Genomic DNA, 14,775 nt, shown 5'->3' on the forward strand with positions numbered 1-14,775 from the left:
ACAGAAGCCACCCCTGTAGCCCCCCTGCTGCCAAAACCTTGCCACGCAAACCCAGAGCAAGCGTTTTAAAGTCAGGGCTGGGAAGTGAGCTGTGCCCCTTTCTGTGCTGCTTTTACGTACAAAAAGCCATAAAAGTGAGGAGTCGGAGGGAGCAGTCGCGTGTTTTAAACAGGTCTGCTGAGACGGCAGAAGACGCAGCGTTTCATCTTTGTGATGTGAAATTGATGGTTATTTGCTGTGTGATTTTTTTGTTCAAATCCCACGAGGTCTTGCCGAGAAGCGGTTTCCCCCCATTCTCCTGCAGAGCATGTGGTCGTGGAGCTCCGTGCGAGAGGTGACTGCGTCCGAGCATCGCTGCCGGTATCCAGCCGGAAGAAGGCTGACGGCGCAACGTGATTTAGGGCATTGGTCTGGTGGGAGCACGTTGCTGTATTTGTTTCGTGGAGGGAGAAGGTTAGACTGTTGGGTCTGGAAGCTGCTGTTAATTTTGGGACAGGGCTACCGGGCGACAGCTCGTTCGATGTGTGCGTATGTCGCTGGGCAGGAGGAGCTCCTTCTCGAGTTGTAGATGACCGTTGTGGTTGTAACTTGCAGGTATAAAATCAGTTTACAGACAGAAATACTGCAAGACTTCCTTTTAAAGTCCTGAATGAGGTGAGGTATGATACCATGCTTTCTGGGTTAAATACGTGCTTTTAGATACGACCGGCTGAACAGAGGGCTGCGACTCCCTGGGAGCCTGTCTGAAGGCAGGTGCTTAGATGTTATTTCATAGCGCTAAGGTCAAGAGTGATGTTCATCTTGGAGCATCACTCCTTATTTCTGACACTTCTGATCCTGGTGTTTGTTAGGATTTGGAAAGGTTTTAAGATCTTTACATGGATGGAGTGATGTAGGGGGCTGCGGGCAAGCTTGGGAGCGTGCGTGCCTGTCACCCTCTCCTGTTTGGCATAATTTTCTCTTTAGTTGGACAGAACTGGATATTTGGTCACACCTTTCACCCTTCCCCATTGTAAAATATGCGGCAGAAGTTTGTAACTGGGATTCTCTATTAATAATACTGGTTGGCAGCTCAAGCAGGGTCTTGGAGGTCTGAGTGCTGGGAATGGCTTCGGTGTGGAGGACCTGTATAGTACGGTGGCTACTGGTCCCTGCTGAATGGGTAGATGAGAAGGGTTGCTTGTTTTGTGAAAAAACTCATCCGTTGGCTTCCGTGGAAGTGTTTTACTGGAAAGCTTGTGGGGTCTTGAGCTGATAGGGAGAGGGTTTGCGGGTTGCTGTTAGTCGCTTTCTCCACGTTGCGTGGTGGAACCTGGTAGCGGTGCAGTTTCCTTGTGATGCTCTGTCCCTGCTCTCGCCACCTCCTCAAACTGACGTTGGCTCTGTAGCTGTTGCTTGGCTCAAAATACGGGCACATCCTCTGCTCTTAGTGTTGCAAGGGCTCTGTTATTTGCCTTCAAGAAGTCAAACAACCTTTGGAAGCTGCTGTGCTGAAGAAAAACAGCACTATTTCACAGCAGCGTGAGGATGTTTTGTGCTGTTCCTCCTCGTACAGGTGTCTGTCCCTTGCAAGTGTCGCGTTGCTGATGATTTTAATTTCTAAACGGTTGCAGCGGCTTCTGTTACCTGTGGTGATGCTGTAAATTGCGTATCTGGATTTTCAGAGGCCGGTCGCTGTCAGGTTCCTTACAGCAGGATTTGGTGGCGCGCCACGTGAAGCATGGCATGGCCAGGTAGAGATGTGTGCTAGTCCAACAGCTGCTGTTGAGTCGTGTTCACACAATCACAGAATGTTAGGGGTTGGAAGGGACCTCTGTGGGTCACCTAGTCCAACCCCCTGCCGAAGCAGGGTCACCCAGAGCAGGCTGCACAGGACCACGTCCAGGTGGGTCTTGACTATCTCCAGAGAAGGAGACTCCACAACCTCCCTGGGCAACCTGGGCCAGGGCTCCATCACCCTCAGAGGAATGAAGTTCTTCCTGATGTTCAGGTGGAACTTCCTCTGCTTCAGTTTGTGCCCGTTGCCCCTTGTCCTGTTGCTGGGCACCACTGGAAAGAGTCTGGCCCCATCCTCCTGACACCCACCCTGCAGATATTTATAACCATTTATAAGGTTCCTTCTTAACCTTCTTTTCTTCAGGCTGAACAAGCCCAGCTCCCTCAGCCTTTCCTCATAGGAGAGATGCTCCAATCCCCTCATCATCCTTGTAGCCCTCCGCTGGACTCTCTCCAGTAGCTCCTCATCTTACTTGAACTGGGGAGCCCAGAACTGGACACAGCACTGCAGATGGGGCCTCACTAGGGCAGTGTAGAGGGGGAGGAGAACCTCCCTCGACCTGCTGGCCACACTCCTCTTGATGTACCCCAGGATCCCATTGGCCTTCTTGGCACCCAGGGCACTCTGAAATGCATTTAAATCTGTGAGCTGGAGTGTCAGGAGTTCTCGCACAGCGAGTGCTCCCTTCGTTGGCACGCTGTACTGTGGCATGAGCTGCTTGGAGCTCCATATTCGTCCCTCTTTGGTTTCGCCGCGGCCGGGTGGCTTTAAGAATTAAAAGCATCGTTCCCTTTTTGATTCTCGTACACAAGATCTCTTCCTTAGCAGCAGATTCCCACGGTCTAGAAGATCCTGCTCTGGAAGCTATTTGTTTTGTGGAAGGAGGTACAGATCAGCTGATTTATTCTGTCCCTGCTTGGTACCCTGTCACTAAATGCGGGTCAGGCAGACGGGTGGGTGATTAGACTGCCCTGCTTTCTTAATAGGATCCTGTTTACTTAAAGCTTTCCACTGGAGGGGAAACCATCGAGCAAAGAGCTGCAGGCACAGCTCGGGGGGGGGGGAAGAAAACACTCTTCTGGCAAGCTCATTGCAAGCTGCTAACCTGAAGTATTTCTTGGCACTCACTTTGGGTGTTTTTTTTTCCTCATTCCTTTCTGCAGAAAAATGGCAGTCAACTTCTTTACGCATGAGAAGATCTGGTTTGACAAATACAAGTACGACGATGCTGAACGACGATACTACGAGCAGATGAACGGGCCGGTCAGCAGCTCTTCGCACCAGCAGGTAACGCTTGTTCTCAGATGGGGTTTAGCAGAGTGCTGGAGCTGCTACAGAGCGGGACGAAAGGACACGATCCACCTGGGCAGGAACTTCTTCATTATCCAAATTACTCGGTGTTCAACGTTATTTCCACTCTGGGTGCTGCTTTTTCCTCGTGTGGTGTCTTCTCTGGAGCTCTCCAAGCCTACCCCCAGTTATGACCCCATTTGCCTTTTGAAAGACCATTTTTCTGTGAAGAATTTCTCCAGTACCACCAGCGTGCTGGAAGATCAGATGCCCTTGTAGCCACAGGTGAACCAGTTACGGGTTGCAGCAGTTACTCCTAATTTTTTTCAGGCTGCTGTGATGGCACGAATGCTATCTGTGATCTAATGGGGGGGCACAGCTTGAGCCGCAAGCCCCAAGCGCTGTGGTTGTCGGCTGGGTGAAGAATTGACCTGTCCCCATTCAGCCAGGGATGATGCTGTTTTGGAGCAGCTCAGCTTCCCTTGGCAATGGTTATACTGGGTGTATGTGAGATGCTCGGTGTTTGAAGAGAGGCACCATGGCTCCAGAGACACCAGGAATTTCGTTCCTCTCTTTATCCCCGCTGCAATATTCAGCGTGCTCCCGCAGAAGGCTGCATCCCAGTACTGGTGAGTTGGGGGGAGCAGCTCAAGGGGGAACATGGTGCCGCTGCAGCACACCTCCACTGTGTTCCAGCTTAAATATTGGCCTGGAATTACTACTTTTTAATGGTACAGAGCTATCGTTACCTCTTCCTGCCACGTAAAGAGCTGTTGCCTGTGCATTTGATTAGTTACGTAGAAAGCTGCTTAGAGTTTTAAATGGCTGTCTTGCAGTATTTTTAAGGGGAAGCTTCTTGCTTAAGTAGTAGCTTCTAGGCACACTCTGTCCATTCCTGCTGCCCATGCTAGTGCAGTGGTGGCACAGCTCCTAGGACCCCTGCATAAAAATTAGAACTGCTTGAAGTAGGTGTTCAAGAGCGAACCTCTGCAGTGCTCTTAGAACAGTTAGACCACATAAGGATCTTCCAGTGAAGAAGTTCTGCCTGTGAGATGTGGTGTGAAGGCTCTGGGGGAGATTCTGCAGCAGTTTATCAGCCAGTTCCCTGCTAAGGAAAAAGATCCACGTTCCTCAAATGCTTCCTACACCCTGGAAGCGGTGTCCACCTGAATGTGTCCAGGCTGTTGCTCTTCTGTGGTTTATCTGACACAGGGTGTTGGGCTTGTGGGCAGTTTCATGTCTCCGGTGCTGCTTATGGGGTGACAGACTGGGAGAGGCACGGAGTGAACGGGTCATGGAAACTGAATTTGTGCCCTAAGAAGGGAGTCTTCAAATTCAGGCAGCAGGGAGGATGGGGGGGGGAGGGAAACTTGAGCTGCTGGACCCTGGGTCGTACCTCTCTGGATAAAAGACTTCAGTTAGGGCTGTCACTTCATGCCTGAATACAATGATGGGTAATAACTATGAAAAAGAGCTGCCTAAGATCTCTGAGGAGTACTTGAAGTGACTCCAACCCTCTGCCAGGATGGCAGCCGTCCAAACCATGCAGGGTAATAATAGAGAATTTGGAAAGCTCTTGACTGGATGATCTTCTGGACGTGTGGCCTGACGTGACCAGCGATTGCGGTCGGTGCTGCTTGACTTAGAACCAATCCTCCTTGCAGCTAATTTTGCAATACTTGCTGAATCATTGGAAGGAACCCTCCCCTACTCTTACCCTCTTTTTATTTTTTTTGCTTTTGAAGCTTCCCTGACCAGTTTCCCATGTTTCCTTTTTTTTTTTTTTAAAAAAAATCTTGGTTCTTTCTGCGCTGTTTGCAGGAGAACGGAGCCAGCACGATCCTACGCGACATTGCCAGAGCCAGGGAGAATATCCAGAAATCGCTGGCCGGAGTGAGTACCCAAGCTCTCTCACCAGCTGGCTACCCGCAACCATTTTTAGCTGTGATGCATCTCACAGAACTCGGCTGTGACCACTTCATAGATTGTGTGGCTTCTGATTTTGAAGTTAGAGGAGAAGACTAAGGTGTGCAGCGCTGTGTACCGCCAGCGTAGCTCCATCCGATCAAGAGCACCCTTCCTACTAGAGTGCATGCTGCTTACCTGCTTGCTAGCCTGCAGTGCTTTTTAAAACTAACTGGATTTGGGTTAAAACTCTTCAGCTGTGCATTTCTCTTCTTTTTTTCCTGGTGGGATGTTCCCAGAAGTCTTATCTAACAAGTTAATTGTTAAAATAACCTTGCTGGGTAGCAAAGCACTGAGCTGCCAGCTGGAGTATGTATGTCTCTCTTGGGGTACACTGAGCTGCCACCTTCTCTTTCCTGTTTTGCTTTCGGTTAGGGTATGTGCAAAGAAATGGTATCTTCCATCTGCTGCATCTAGGAAATTCAGCTTGGCTACTAGCTCTGACTCTGGAGTTCAGAAGAAGTTCAGTCACATCCTTTCTGGAGGTGTTTTTGTGCTGTTACGTGCAGACAGCACCATTAAACTCTTTAATTTTTCAGTAGGAAGCTGACATCTTAAACTAATAAGTGGACTGGTTTCACGAGTGAAGAAAATTCACCGAATACAGCCCACGTGTCTTCATTTCTTACCTCTGCGGTGGGACTACTATGTACCTGCATATATCTTCCATCTGAGGGTGTCCATCCTTTTTCTACATTGATTTGGCCCCATAACTCCCTCTTGAAGTATTTAAGGCCCTCAGTTTTTACCTAGACCAGTACAATAACAGGGAATCACCTTTCTCAAGGGGAATATTTCCTATTCCTCCTTAACACAAGCAGAAAGGAGCCATGTGTCTGGGGTGAATGCGAAGGAGTTAGGCTAATTGCTTTCCCCATGGTGACCTCACTGTGCTGGTTGAACTCAATACAGCAGAAGCAACTTCTGCAACCGCTCCCGCGAGCGATCCGAGGTACTCGGTACTGCGCTGGAAACTTGGATGCAGATGCAGGAAGAGCAGGGCAAATTTGATGAAAGGATGGTGGGAAAGGATTACAATTTAGTTGGATGCAGTGGTCCCAAATATGGGAATCGTATTGGAAAGTTGGGACATCTCAATAATTTTAAAACCCATCTCAATAATATTAAAACCAAACCAAAACACGTTGAGGAGGAAAATACTTGCAAGTTTTCTAATGCTAGTTTCTTTCTTCAGCGTCCATATTTCAGCCAACAGCTTAGGGAACGTTTTTCTGGACTGGCTCAGTTAAGTTCAGATCTGAAATACATGTTTGGGCTTTCAGCAGAGACTGTCAGCCGCTGTCGAAGACTTTGTTTGGACTTCAGTAAGGCAAATATGTGGGGGAAGTGAGCCCCCATCCCAAACAGGGTTGAAGAACTCTTAGTGTTAAATACGTTTGGAAAGACCTTACCAGGCTGGGCAAGGTTGCTGCTTCCTCCAGGATCTGCCTCCTCCAGGAGCAGAGGCTGGATGTGGTGAGCAGGAGCAGGAAACCTAAACACAAATCACCTGGCAGCACTGCTGGTCTGCTCTGAAGGCATCTTCTCATCTTCTGGAATGGTGTGTGGCTTGCCAAAGATGAGGAATTTCTTGCCCTCGCCTATGACTACTGTTAGAGAGCTTCTTTATACGAGAAGCGTCTAAGTTTGGATTGTCCAGGTCCTGTCACAGGGAAGACCTCTGGTCTGATGTAACCCCACTGGGAGTCCTGAGTCCAGCTCTGGAGCCCTCAGCCCAGGACAGAGCTGGAGCTGTGGGAGCGGGGCCAGAGGAGACCCACAGCAATGATGCGAGGGCTGGAACCCCTCTGCTGGGAGTAAAGGCTGGGAGAGCTGGGGCTGCTCAGCCTGGGGAAGAGAAGGCTTTGGGGAGACCTTATTGCGGCCTTCCAGTACCTGAAGGGGGCTGTGAGAGCTGGAGAGGGACATTTGACAAGGGCATGGAGTGATGGGACAAGGAGTGATGGCTTTAAACTGAGAGAAGGGAGAATTTAGATCAGATAAAAGGAAGAAATTATTCACTGTGAGGGTGGTGAGGCACGGGAACGGGTTGCAGAAGTTGTGGATGCCCCCTCCGTGGCAGTGTGCAAGGACAGATTTGAAGGGGATTGGCCTCAAGTTGTGTCAGGGGAGGTTTAGACTGGATATTAGGAAAAATGTCTTTACTGAAAGAGTGGTCAGGCACTGGAACATGCTGCCCAAGGAAGCGGTGGAGTCACCATCCTTGGAAGGGTTCAAAAAAACGTGTAGATGTGGCACTTTGGGACATGGTTTAGCAGTCATGGTGGTGCTGCGTTGATGGTTGGACTTGATGATCTTGGAGGTCTTTGCCAACCTTAATGATTCTATGATTGGAGCAACCTGGTCTATCAGAAGGTGTCATTGTCCATAGCAGGGGGTTGGAACGAGATGCTCTGTAAGGTCCCTTCCATCCCAAACAATTCTGTGATTCTGAGAGTGGGAAAACTGGCAAAGCAGCAAAGCCTGAATGGAAATTTGAGAATATAAAGTCCCTTGCACCCCTGTGGCGCTTGTTTGGTTTAGTGCTGAATACAGAAAAATTCATCTGCTGGATTTTTTTTTTTTTTTGTTCTGTGAAGAAAGCTTGGCGGGCTTCAGCATTTAAGATCAGGACCGAGCCGTAGGGCCTTAAAACTGGAATCTGGGGTATTGCAAAAAGTGGACTGAGACTCTTCAGTGAAGACTTGAAGGAAAGGGGTTGTGTGGACTGTTAGGAAAGCACTGTGCGCCCTGAGCTGCGTTGCCGTCAGGCCGTGCTGTAGTGATTTGACCTGTAGCTGCCATTCTGCTCTCACAGTATGCAGTTGCTTGGATCAGCAGAGCACACGGCAACAGTGACCTCCTTGCTGTTTTCTAATCCCATTTTACTGCCTTACCCTGGCTTATACGATACCTCGGAGATCGCATTTTTTTGGTTTTTCACACTTTGCCACGTTTCTGCCCTGGAACCTGAAGCGGTGATCCGCGGTCGGAGCTTCTGCGTTGGCGTGTGAGTTGGAAAGGCTGAGCTGGTTGAGAAACAGGTCTGAAACATCAACTTTTTCTCGCTTGTGTTTCTGAGGAATCGTCGTTGATCTCGGACAGCCGTGGCGTAAAGCGGGCTTGACTTCAGACCATGCTTAAACTTGGTTTTTACTTTTCAAAAAGCCCAATTTGTAGTGTCTGATCTGCAGAACAATAGCGAAGCATGTTTTTATAGTCAGGATTGAGTCTTTTCTTCCCACCTGAACATGCAGAGTTATTGTCAGGAGTCTAAAGATGGAGCAAGTGAAGAGCTGGCGTTTGTAAGATGGGAAGATGGAAGATGAGTGCCTCTCTTTTGCTGTGAAATTCAGCCAAGGCTGGTTTCAGACCTGCTTCAGCTGGATAGCGGTGTTCTGAAACGTGTGAACGGGGCATTAGAAGGGTTAAGGGCGGTGGTCTGTACCTCCCGAAGGAGGGTACGAAGTTCTGATGCCGGAAACATTTGTTTGCACATACCTTTCATCCCGCTTTGCATGGTCATCTCTGCTTTCACCGCTCTCTCCGGTTGACATCTGCTCGATCACTAATGCTTTCCTAGAGATAAAAGTTTCTAAATGTGTGCAGTGTTGCAGCTGGTGGCATTGAGACCGCAGGTGATGAGAAATCTTACAGCTGGGGACCTGAGGCACGGAAAGCATTGACTTGCCTGAGATCATAAGCAAGTCTGACAGCAGGTGGCTGAACTTGTGGTTCCTACCCCGTCCCTGGGGGCTGTGACGAAAGGGGTGACGCTGGGTAGGCAGCTGGTGTGGGAGTCTGAAGCTCTGTTCTCTGCCCAAGCTCCCTCTTACAAAGCCTCTGCACTTGGGTGTTTCCCTGCGTGTGGGTTTCAAACAAGAAAAGCTTCCAGGGGTCTGGAGAAGGAGTCTTACGAGGAGCCGGCTGAGGGAACTGGGGTTGTTTATTCTGGAGAAGAGGAGGCTAAGGGGAGACCTTAGCGCTCTCTACAACTACCTGAAAGGAGGGTGTAGTGAAGTGGGTGTTGGTGTCTCCTCCCAAGTAACCAGTAATAGGACAAGAGGCAATGGCCTCAAGTCATGTCAGGGGAGGTTTAGATTGGATATTAGGAAAAAATTCTTTGCTGAAAGAGTGGTCAGGCCTTGGACCAGGCTGCCCAGAGAAGTGGTGGAGTCCCCATCCCCATTGGAGGGGTTCAAAAAACCTGTGGATGTGGCACTTTGGGACATGGTTTAGCAGGCATGGTGGTGTTGGGTTAACGGTTGGACTTGATCTTAGAGGTCTTTTCCAACCTTAATGATTCTATGATCTTGCAGAAGTGTTTGGAGACCATGTTCTAAAACACATCTTTGTGCAGGGAGCGGTCACACCTTCTGCAAGAAACCAGCCAGGATCCATCCTGCTGATCTTGGGTTCGGGAAAGGCTCTTTTAGTTCTTGAACATCATTTCCCCACAGTTTGTGTATCTGACCAAGGTGAAACTTTCCATGTTTCCAGAGCTTAGGGAGACCAAGCTGAGAAGGAAGGCTGTTATATCTCTGCATGCACAAAATAGCTTTATTTTTTGGATAAAGGTGCGAGTGCTTTGTGGGCTCTGGATTTGAAAACCTACACATCACATCTGGAACCGAGCTCGTAAAATCTACGCGCTCTTCTTTGTAACTGGTCAACTCGAATGAAAGGAGAAGGGTTGATAACTCCAGATACTTCTCGTCATGGGGGAAGTGCCAGCTTTCCAGCTGTGTGCGTCAGTTAGACCTGACGTAGCGAGGGAAGAGCTCTTAGCTGTAGTTTTCTGGACAGATTTCTTTCTTCTGATATGTAGAAATGTACCCTTTGCTGAGTTTATTAGTCAGTGTTCTTGTCTCTGATATTTAAAGTATGTTCTAGAGTGTCAAACTCCAGAGAGGGCCAGATGTTGAAAGCCCTTTGGGGCTGACGCTAGATTCTGTTTTCACAGAATCACAGAATAGTAGGGGCTGGAAGGGACCTCTGTGGGTCATCTAGTCCAACCCTCCTGCCGAAGCAGGGTCGCCTACAGCAGGCTGCACAGGACCATGTCCAGGCGGGTCTTGAATATCTCCAGAGAAGGAGACTCCACAACCTCCCTGGGCAGCCTGTTCCAGTGCTCCGTCACCCTCAGAGGGAAGAAGTTCTTCCTCATATTCAGATGGAACTTCTTGTGCCTCAGTTTGTGCCCATTGCCCCTTGTCCTGTCACTGGGCACCACTGAAAAGAGCTTGGCCCCATCCTCCTGACACCCACCCTGCAGATATTTATAAGCATTTATTAGGTCCCCTCGCAGCCTTCTCTTCTTCAGGCTGAACAAGCCCAGCTCCATCAGCCTCTCCTTGTAGGGGAAATGTTCCAGTCCCCTCATCATCCTTGTAGCCCTCCTCTGGACTCTCTCCAGTAGCTCTTCATCTTTCTTGAACTGGGGAGCCCAGAACTGGACACAGCACTCCAGATGGGGCCTCACCAGGGCAGTGTAGAGGGGAAGGAGAACCTCCCTCATCCTGCTGACCACACTCTTCTTGATGCACCCCAGGATTCCATTGGCTTTCTTGGCAGCCAGGGCACACTGCTGGCTCATGGTTAACCTTTTCTACCCTCCATAAGCAAGAAATCCTAGGGGTTTAATTTGCTTGGGTAATTACATTTATGTGCAGTCCTTGGCGTGGTTCCAGGCTTGCTGTGTGCTTCTGCCACGCAAAATGTGTTGAGCAGGTTGCAGCTCTGGTCAGTGTTATCGCTACTGTGGGTTCAGCGCAAAAACTATGGCTTGAGCTTAGACAAAAGGAAGGTTTTAAGAGCTCCGTCCACGAGACAACGCGGAGGAAGTGACTGAAGTGATGCTCTGGAACTCCCCACCTTTGAGATTTTGAATTCTTGTCCTTGATAAAATTCACGAACAGTTGTGTCGAGCTTCCTCTTGGGACAGTTAAATCAGAAGAGGAAATAACGCTCGGTTGTATGTAGGAAAATGCACGGTAAGCAGTGCGCAGCTCAGGTTGGTGACCACATCTCCAACAGCTTAAAGCAGCCTCACCCCAGGGGAAAGCCCGCAGGCTCACAGAAGCGACTTTTCCACGATTTCTGAACGTGTGGCTTCACCACCTCGCAGAATTGGGAACCTGGTTCAGCGTTGTGCCCCTTACACCCTGCTTTATGCAGGTTACGGGTTCCCAAGGGACGGCTGGCCCGGTTTGTGAACACCTTTAATCTCTTGAGCTTGGGGCAGGCAGCCCTGTCTTCTTGCCAGCAGGAGATGGCTGTGTTCAGGCTTACCCTGCCCTGGGTTTCCTCGGGACTAAAGAATTTAATTTTGCGGCTGTTCAACCCGTAAGCGTACCCAGGTTGTTAAATAATCTTGCGATTTCTCCAGAGGCCTTGGTACCAACTTGCAGCTCGGAAGTCCCAGAGGTTGGATGACTCCCCGTGGAGCCACCCAGATACCTGTGCTGCAGCATCTCCAGCGCCCGTTACCGCATTACTGATGGGCAGGCGCGTACCTTAAACGAGTGCTGCCTCTCCTCTGGGTTTCGTTGTCTGTATTTGCAACCTTAATGTCGTCTTGCTCGCAGGCTGGGTGTAAGGTGGCAAAGGAAGGGTGAAAAGGGAAGGAATTTGTGCGTTGCAGAGCTCTGCCTCGCTCTGCGCAGTTCCCTGGGTGCTACAGGGTGCTCTGCAAATAGCACCTGGCAGCAATACACAGCTAGGTTTGTGCCTAGGATTTTACACTACTCGGAAGATGCGTTGCAGTAACGCAACGGCGTATTTCCCTGTGCTTACTTGTTGAGAACAGCGGAGCAGAGTGTTTCGGAGTCCTCTCATCTTGCTCTTGCAAGCCACAGCTACACCCATTTTTCATAGAATCGTAGAATGGTTTGGGTTGGAAGGGACCTTATAGATCATCCAGCTCCAGCCCCCTGCCATGGGCAGGGACCCCTTCCACCAGACCAGGGTGCTCAGAGCCCTGTCCAACCTGGCCTCAAACACTGCCAGGGAGGGGGCAGCCACAGCTTCTCTGGGCGACCTGTTCCAGTGTTTCACCACCCTCATGGTGAAGAATTTCTTCCTAATATCTAATGTAAATCTGCCTCTTTTAGCTTAGAGCCTTTCCCCCTTGTCCTATCTACACATCCTTGTGAAAAGCCCCTCTCCATCCTTCCTGTCGGCCCCTTCAGGTACTGGCAGGCTGCTCTAAGGTCTCCCCGGAACCTCCTCTTCCCCAGGCTGACCAGCCCCAGCTCTCCCAGCCTTTCCTCCCAGCAGAGGGGTTCCAGCCCTTGCATCATTGCTGTGGCCCTTTTTTTTTTTTTTGGGGGGGGGTGGGGAACGACCCTGATTTTCTCAAGCTCTTCCCCTAAATGACGCAACCACACAAGACTGGCAGGTTTGATTCAAGCTGGAGGTGTCTTGCCAAGCTGTAGATGGTTTTCCTGCAGGGCTGCAGGGAGAAGCAGTGCTGACCTCTTCTGTGTGAGGCACTGGGATGGCAGCTGATGAGTAGAAAGGTAGATGGTGCTGCCTCAATGTAGATTTCTCATCTTTGAGGAGTTGTTACTAACAAGGAGGAGAAATGTGGAGGCACAGCTGGCTTCTGTGGCAAATGCTTCCACTAAACCTGAATGCCAGGGTTTATAGAATCATTAAGGCTGGTAAAGACCTCTAAGATCATCAAGTCCAACCATCAACCCAACACCACCATGTCTGCTAAACCATGTCCCGAAGTGCCACATCTACACGTTTTTTGAACCACTCCAGGGATGGGGACTCCACCACTGCCCTGAGCAGCCTATGCCAATATCTGACCACTCTTTCAGCAAAGAAATTTTTCCTAATATCCAATCTAAACCTCCCCTGACGCAACCTGAGGCCATTGCCTCTCGTCCTATCGCTGGTTACTTGGGAGAAGAGACCAACACCTGCCTCACACGCTCCTTTCAGGTAGTTGTGGAGAGCGATGAGGTCCCCCCTCAGCCTCCTCTTCTCCAGACTGAACAGCCCCAGCTCCCTCAGCTGCTCCTCATCAGACTTGTTCTCCAGACCCTTCACCAGCCTTGTTGCTTCTTTAAAAGTGGGCCTTCTCCAGCACCGGATAGGTGGAGCCATCTTGCAGCACACTGAACATCCACGGTCGTGCATGGGGTAGCCAGTCGCCAGGGCAGACACGGAGCCTGCAGAACTGCTTCAGCATTTGGCTTGGAAATGTTACCAGGGCTTCAAACTGCCCAATATCAGCGGTGCTTGGTGCTGAGCTGAATCAGCAGACTGCTTTTTTGGGGGAAAAAAACCCCAACAGTTGTGTATCTCTTGCAGGTGACAACGCTCCTGTGTTTGGTCACGAGTCCAAACAAGAAGTGCTTTTTCAGGGGCATGGGGGTGGAGGGTGACTATTGCCAGGGTTCACTTTTCATAGAATCACAGAATGGCAGGGGTTGGAAGGGACCTCTAGGGATCATCTAGTCCAACCCCCCTGCCGAAGCAAGGTCACCTACAGCAGGCTGCACAGGACCTTGTCCAGGCGGGTCTTGAATATTCATCTCCAGAGAAGGACACTCCACAGCCCCTCTGGGCAGCCTGGGCCAGGGCTCCATCACCTTCAGAATGAAGAAGTTTTCACTGAAGTAACTTAGACCTTGGCTCTGATGGTGTGACTAGAACAGGAAGAGGTCAGGCAACGAGTTCACCTGAGCTTTAATTTTTGGCCTTGGTGTACCAGGCTAGAGCTAGCCTGGTGTGATGAGCCCACTGTGGCTAGCGGCCTCTTTTTGTGTTTCTTCTTCTGTCGGGATTAGATTTTATCTAACGACAGGAGAGCTAGCGGAGTCCGCTATGGTCGTGCACGCGCCTTGGATTTCTCAGATGGTGAGATGACTGAGACCACGCTCTAGACATCTCAGCCTAGTTGTGCCACCCAGCTGCGTGACCTTTGGATTTCTCAGATGGGGAGATGACTGAGACCACGCTCTAGACATCTCAGCCTCGTTGTGCCACCCAGCTGCGTGACCTTTGGATTTCTCAGATGGGGAGATGACTGAGACCACGCTCTAGACATCTCGGCCTCGTTGTGCCACCCAGCTGCGTGACCTTTTTGCAGGCACTGAGAGGTTTAACAAGAAGATGGCAGAGTTCATGGATGAACGTTTCCGTGCAGGCTTGGTTCGGTGTGTAGTCGGTGTGAGGCCGCATCTTGTTGCTTGACGGTTTGTCCTGCATGCGGATCTGCTTCTTGTACTTGAACTGCCTCTTGTGGCATGAGTGAAATCCTTCTTCTCTTTCGTGTTGAATCAAACGTCCCCCAACCCTTTTGCCCTTCGCAGCAGAAGACAGTTCCTCGTAGTAAAGAAGCTCCTTCTGCCCGTCACAAGAGGCAGTCAGGCCGCTCAACTGTAAGTCACCTGCGCACGGATGGAGCTGGTTGTGTGATTTGAGAGGACGTTGTAGGGCGAGGACACCCCTGCCTTGGCGAGATGGACCACGTTCTCTTTCCTTACGCTGAGAAGCGTTTGTCCTTCAGCACCCGGTCATAGCTCACCCCGTACAACAGGATCTTCTAGCAGGGCATTCAAGTTCTCCCAGCTTGGTGTCTGGGGACTGCAGATCTGCACGCGTGTTCCTGAGCCTGCATCCCCTGCAAAGGCTGCGTCGGAGGTTGATTCCGTGGTGCTTTTGCAGCTCCCTGCCCCTTTTTTGGGTGGGTGAAGAAGGGTTTCTTCTTGCACTGCTCCATCCGT

The 14,775-nt window shown here is 50.2% G+C and overlaps 1 protein-coding gene across 6 annotated transcripts in view; it reads left to right on the forward strand.

Moving 5' to 3' along the window:
• EEF1D (eukaryotic translation elongation factor 1 delta) overlaps nucleotides 1–14,775 on the forward strand; it is a 31,978-nt gene that overhangs the window by 11,726 nt on the left and 5,477 nt on the right. For 3 of the 6 annotated variants that reach the window (XM_075415437.1, XM_075415431.1, XM_075415436.1), the window contains 3 exons: nucleotides 2,941–3,064; nucleotides 4,889–4,960; nucleotides 14,362–14,430. In XM_075415437.1, the coding sequence (XP_075271552.1) occupies nucleotides 2,945–3,064; nucleotides 4,889–4,960; nucleotides 14,362–14,430 (261 nt within the window). In that variant the 5' untranslated portion in view covers nucleotides 2,941–2,944. The remainder of the gene's footprint in view (nucleotides 1–2,940; nucleotides 3,065–4,888; nucleotides 4,961–14,361; nucleotides 14,431–14,775) is intronic. The other 3 variants (XM_075415432.1, XM_075415433.1, XM_075415434.1) reach the window with 3 other exon arrangements.

Source organism: Opisthocomus hoazin, chromosome 3 (genome assembly GCF_030867145.1).
Source record: "Opisthocomus hoazin isolate bOpiHoa1 chromosome 3, bOpiHoa1.hap1, whole genome shotgun sequence".
Lineage (NCBI taxonomy): Eukaryota > Metazoa > Chordata > Aves > Opisthocomiformes > Opisthocomidae > Opisthocomus > Opisthocomus hoazin.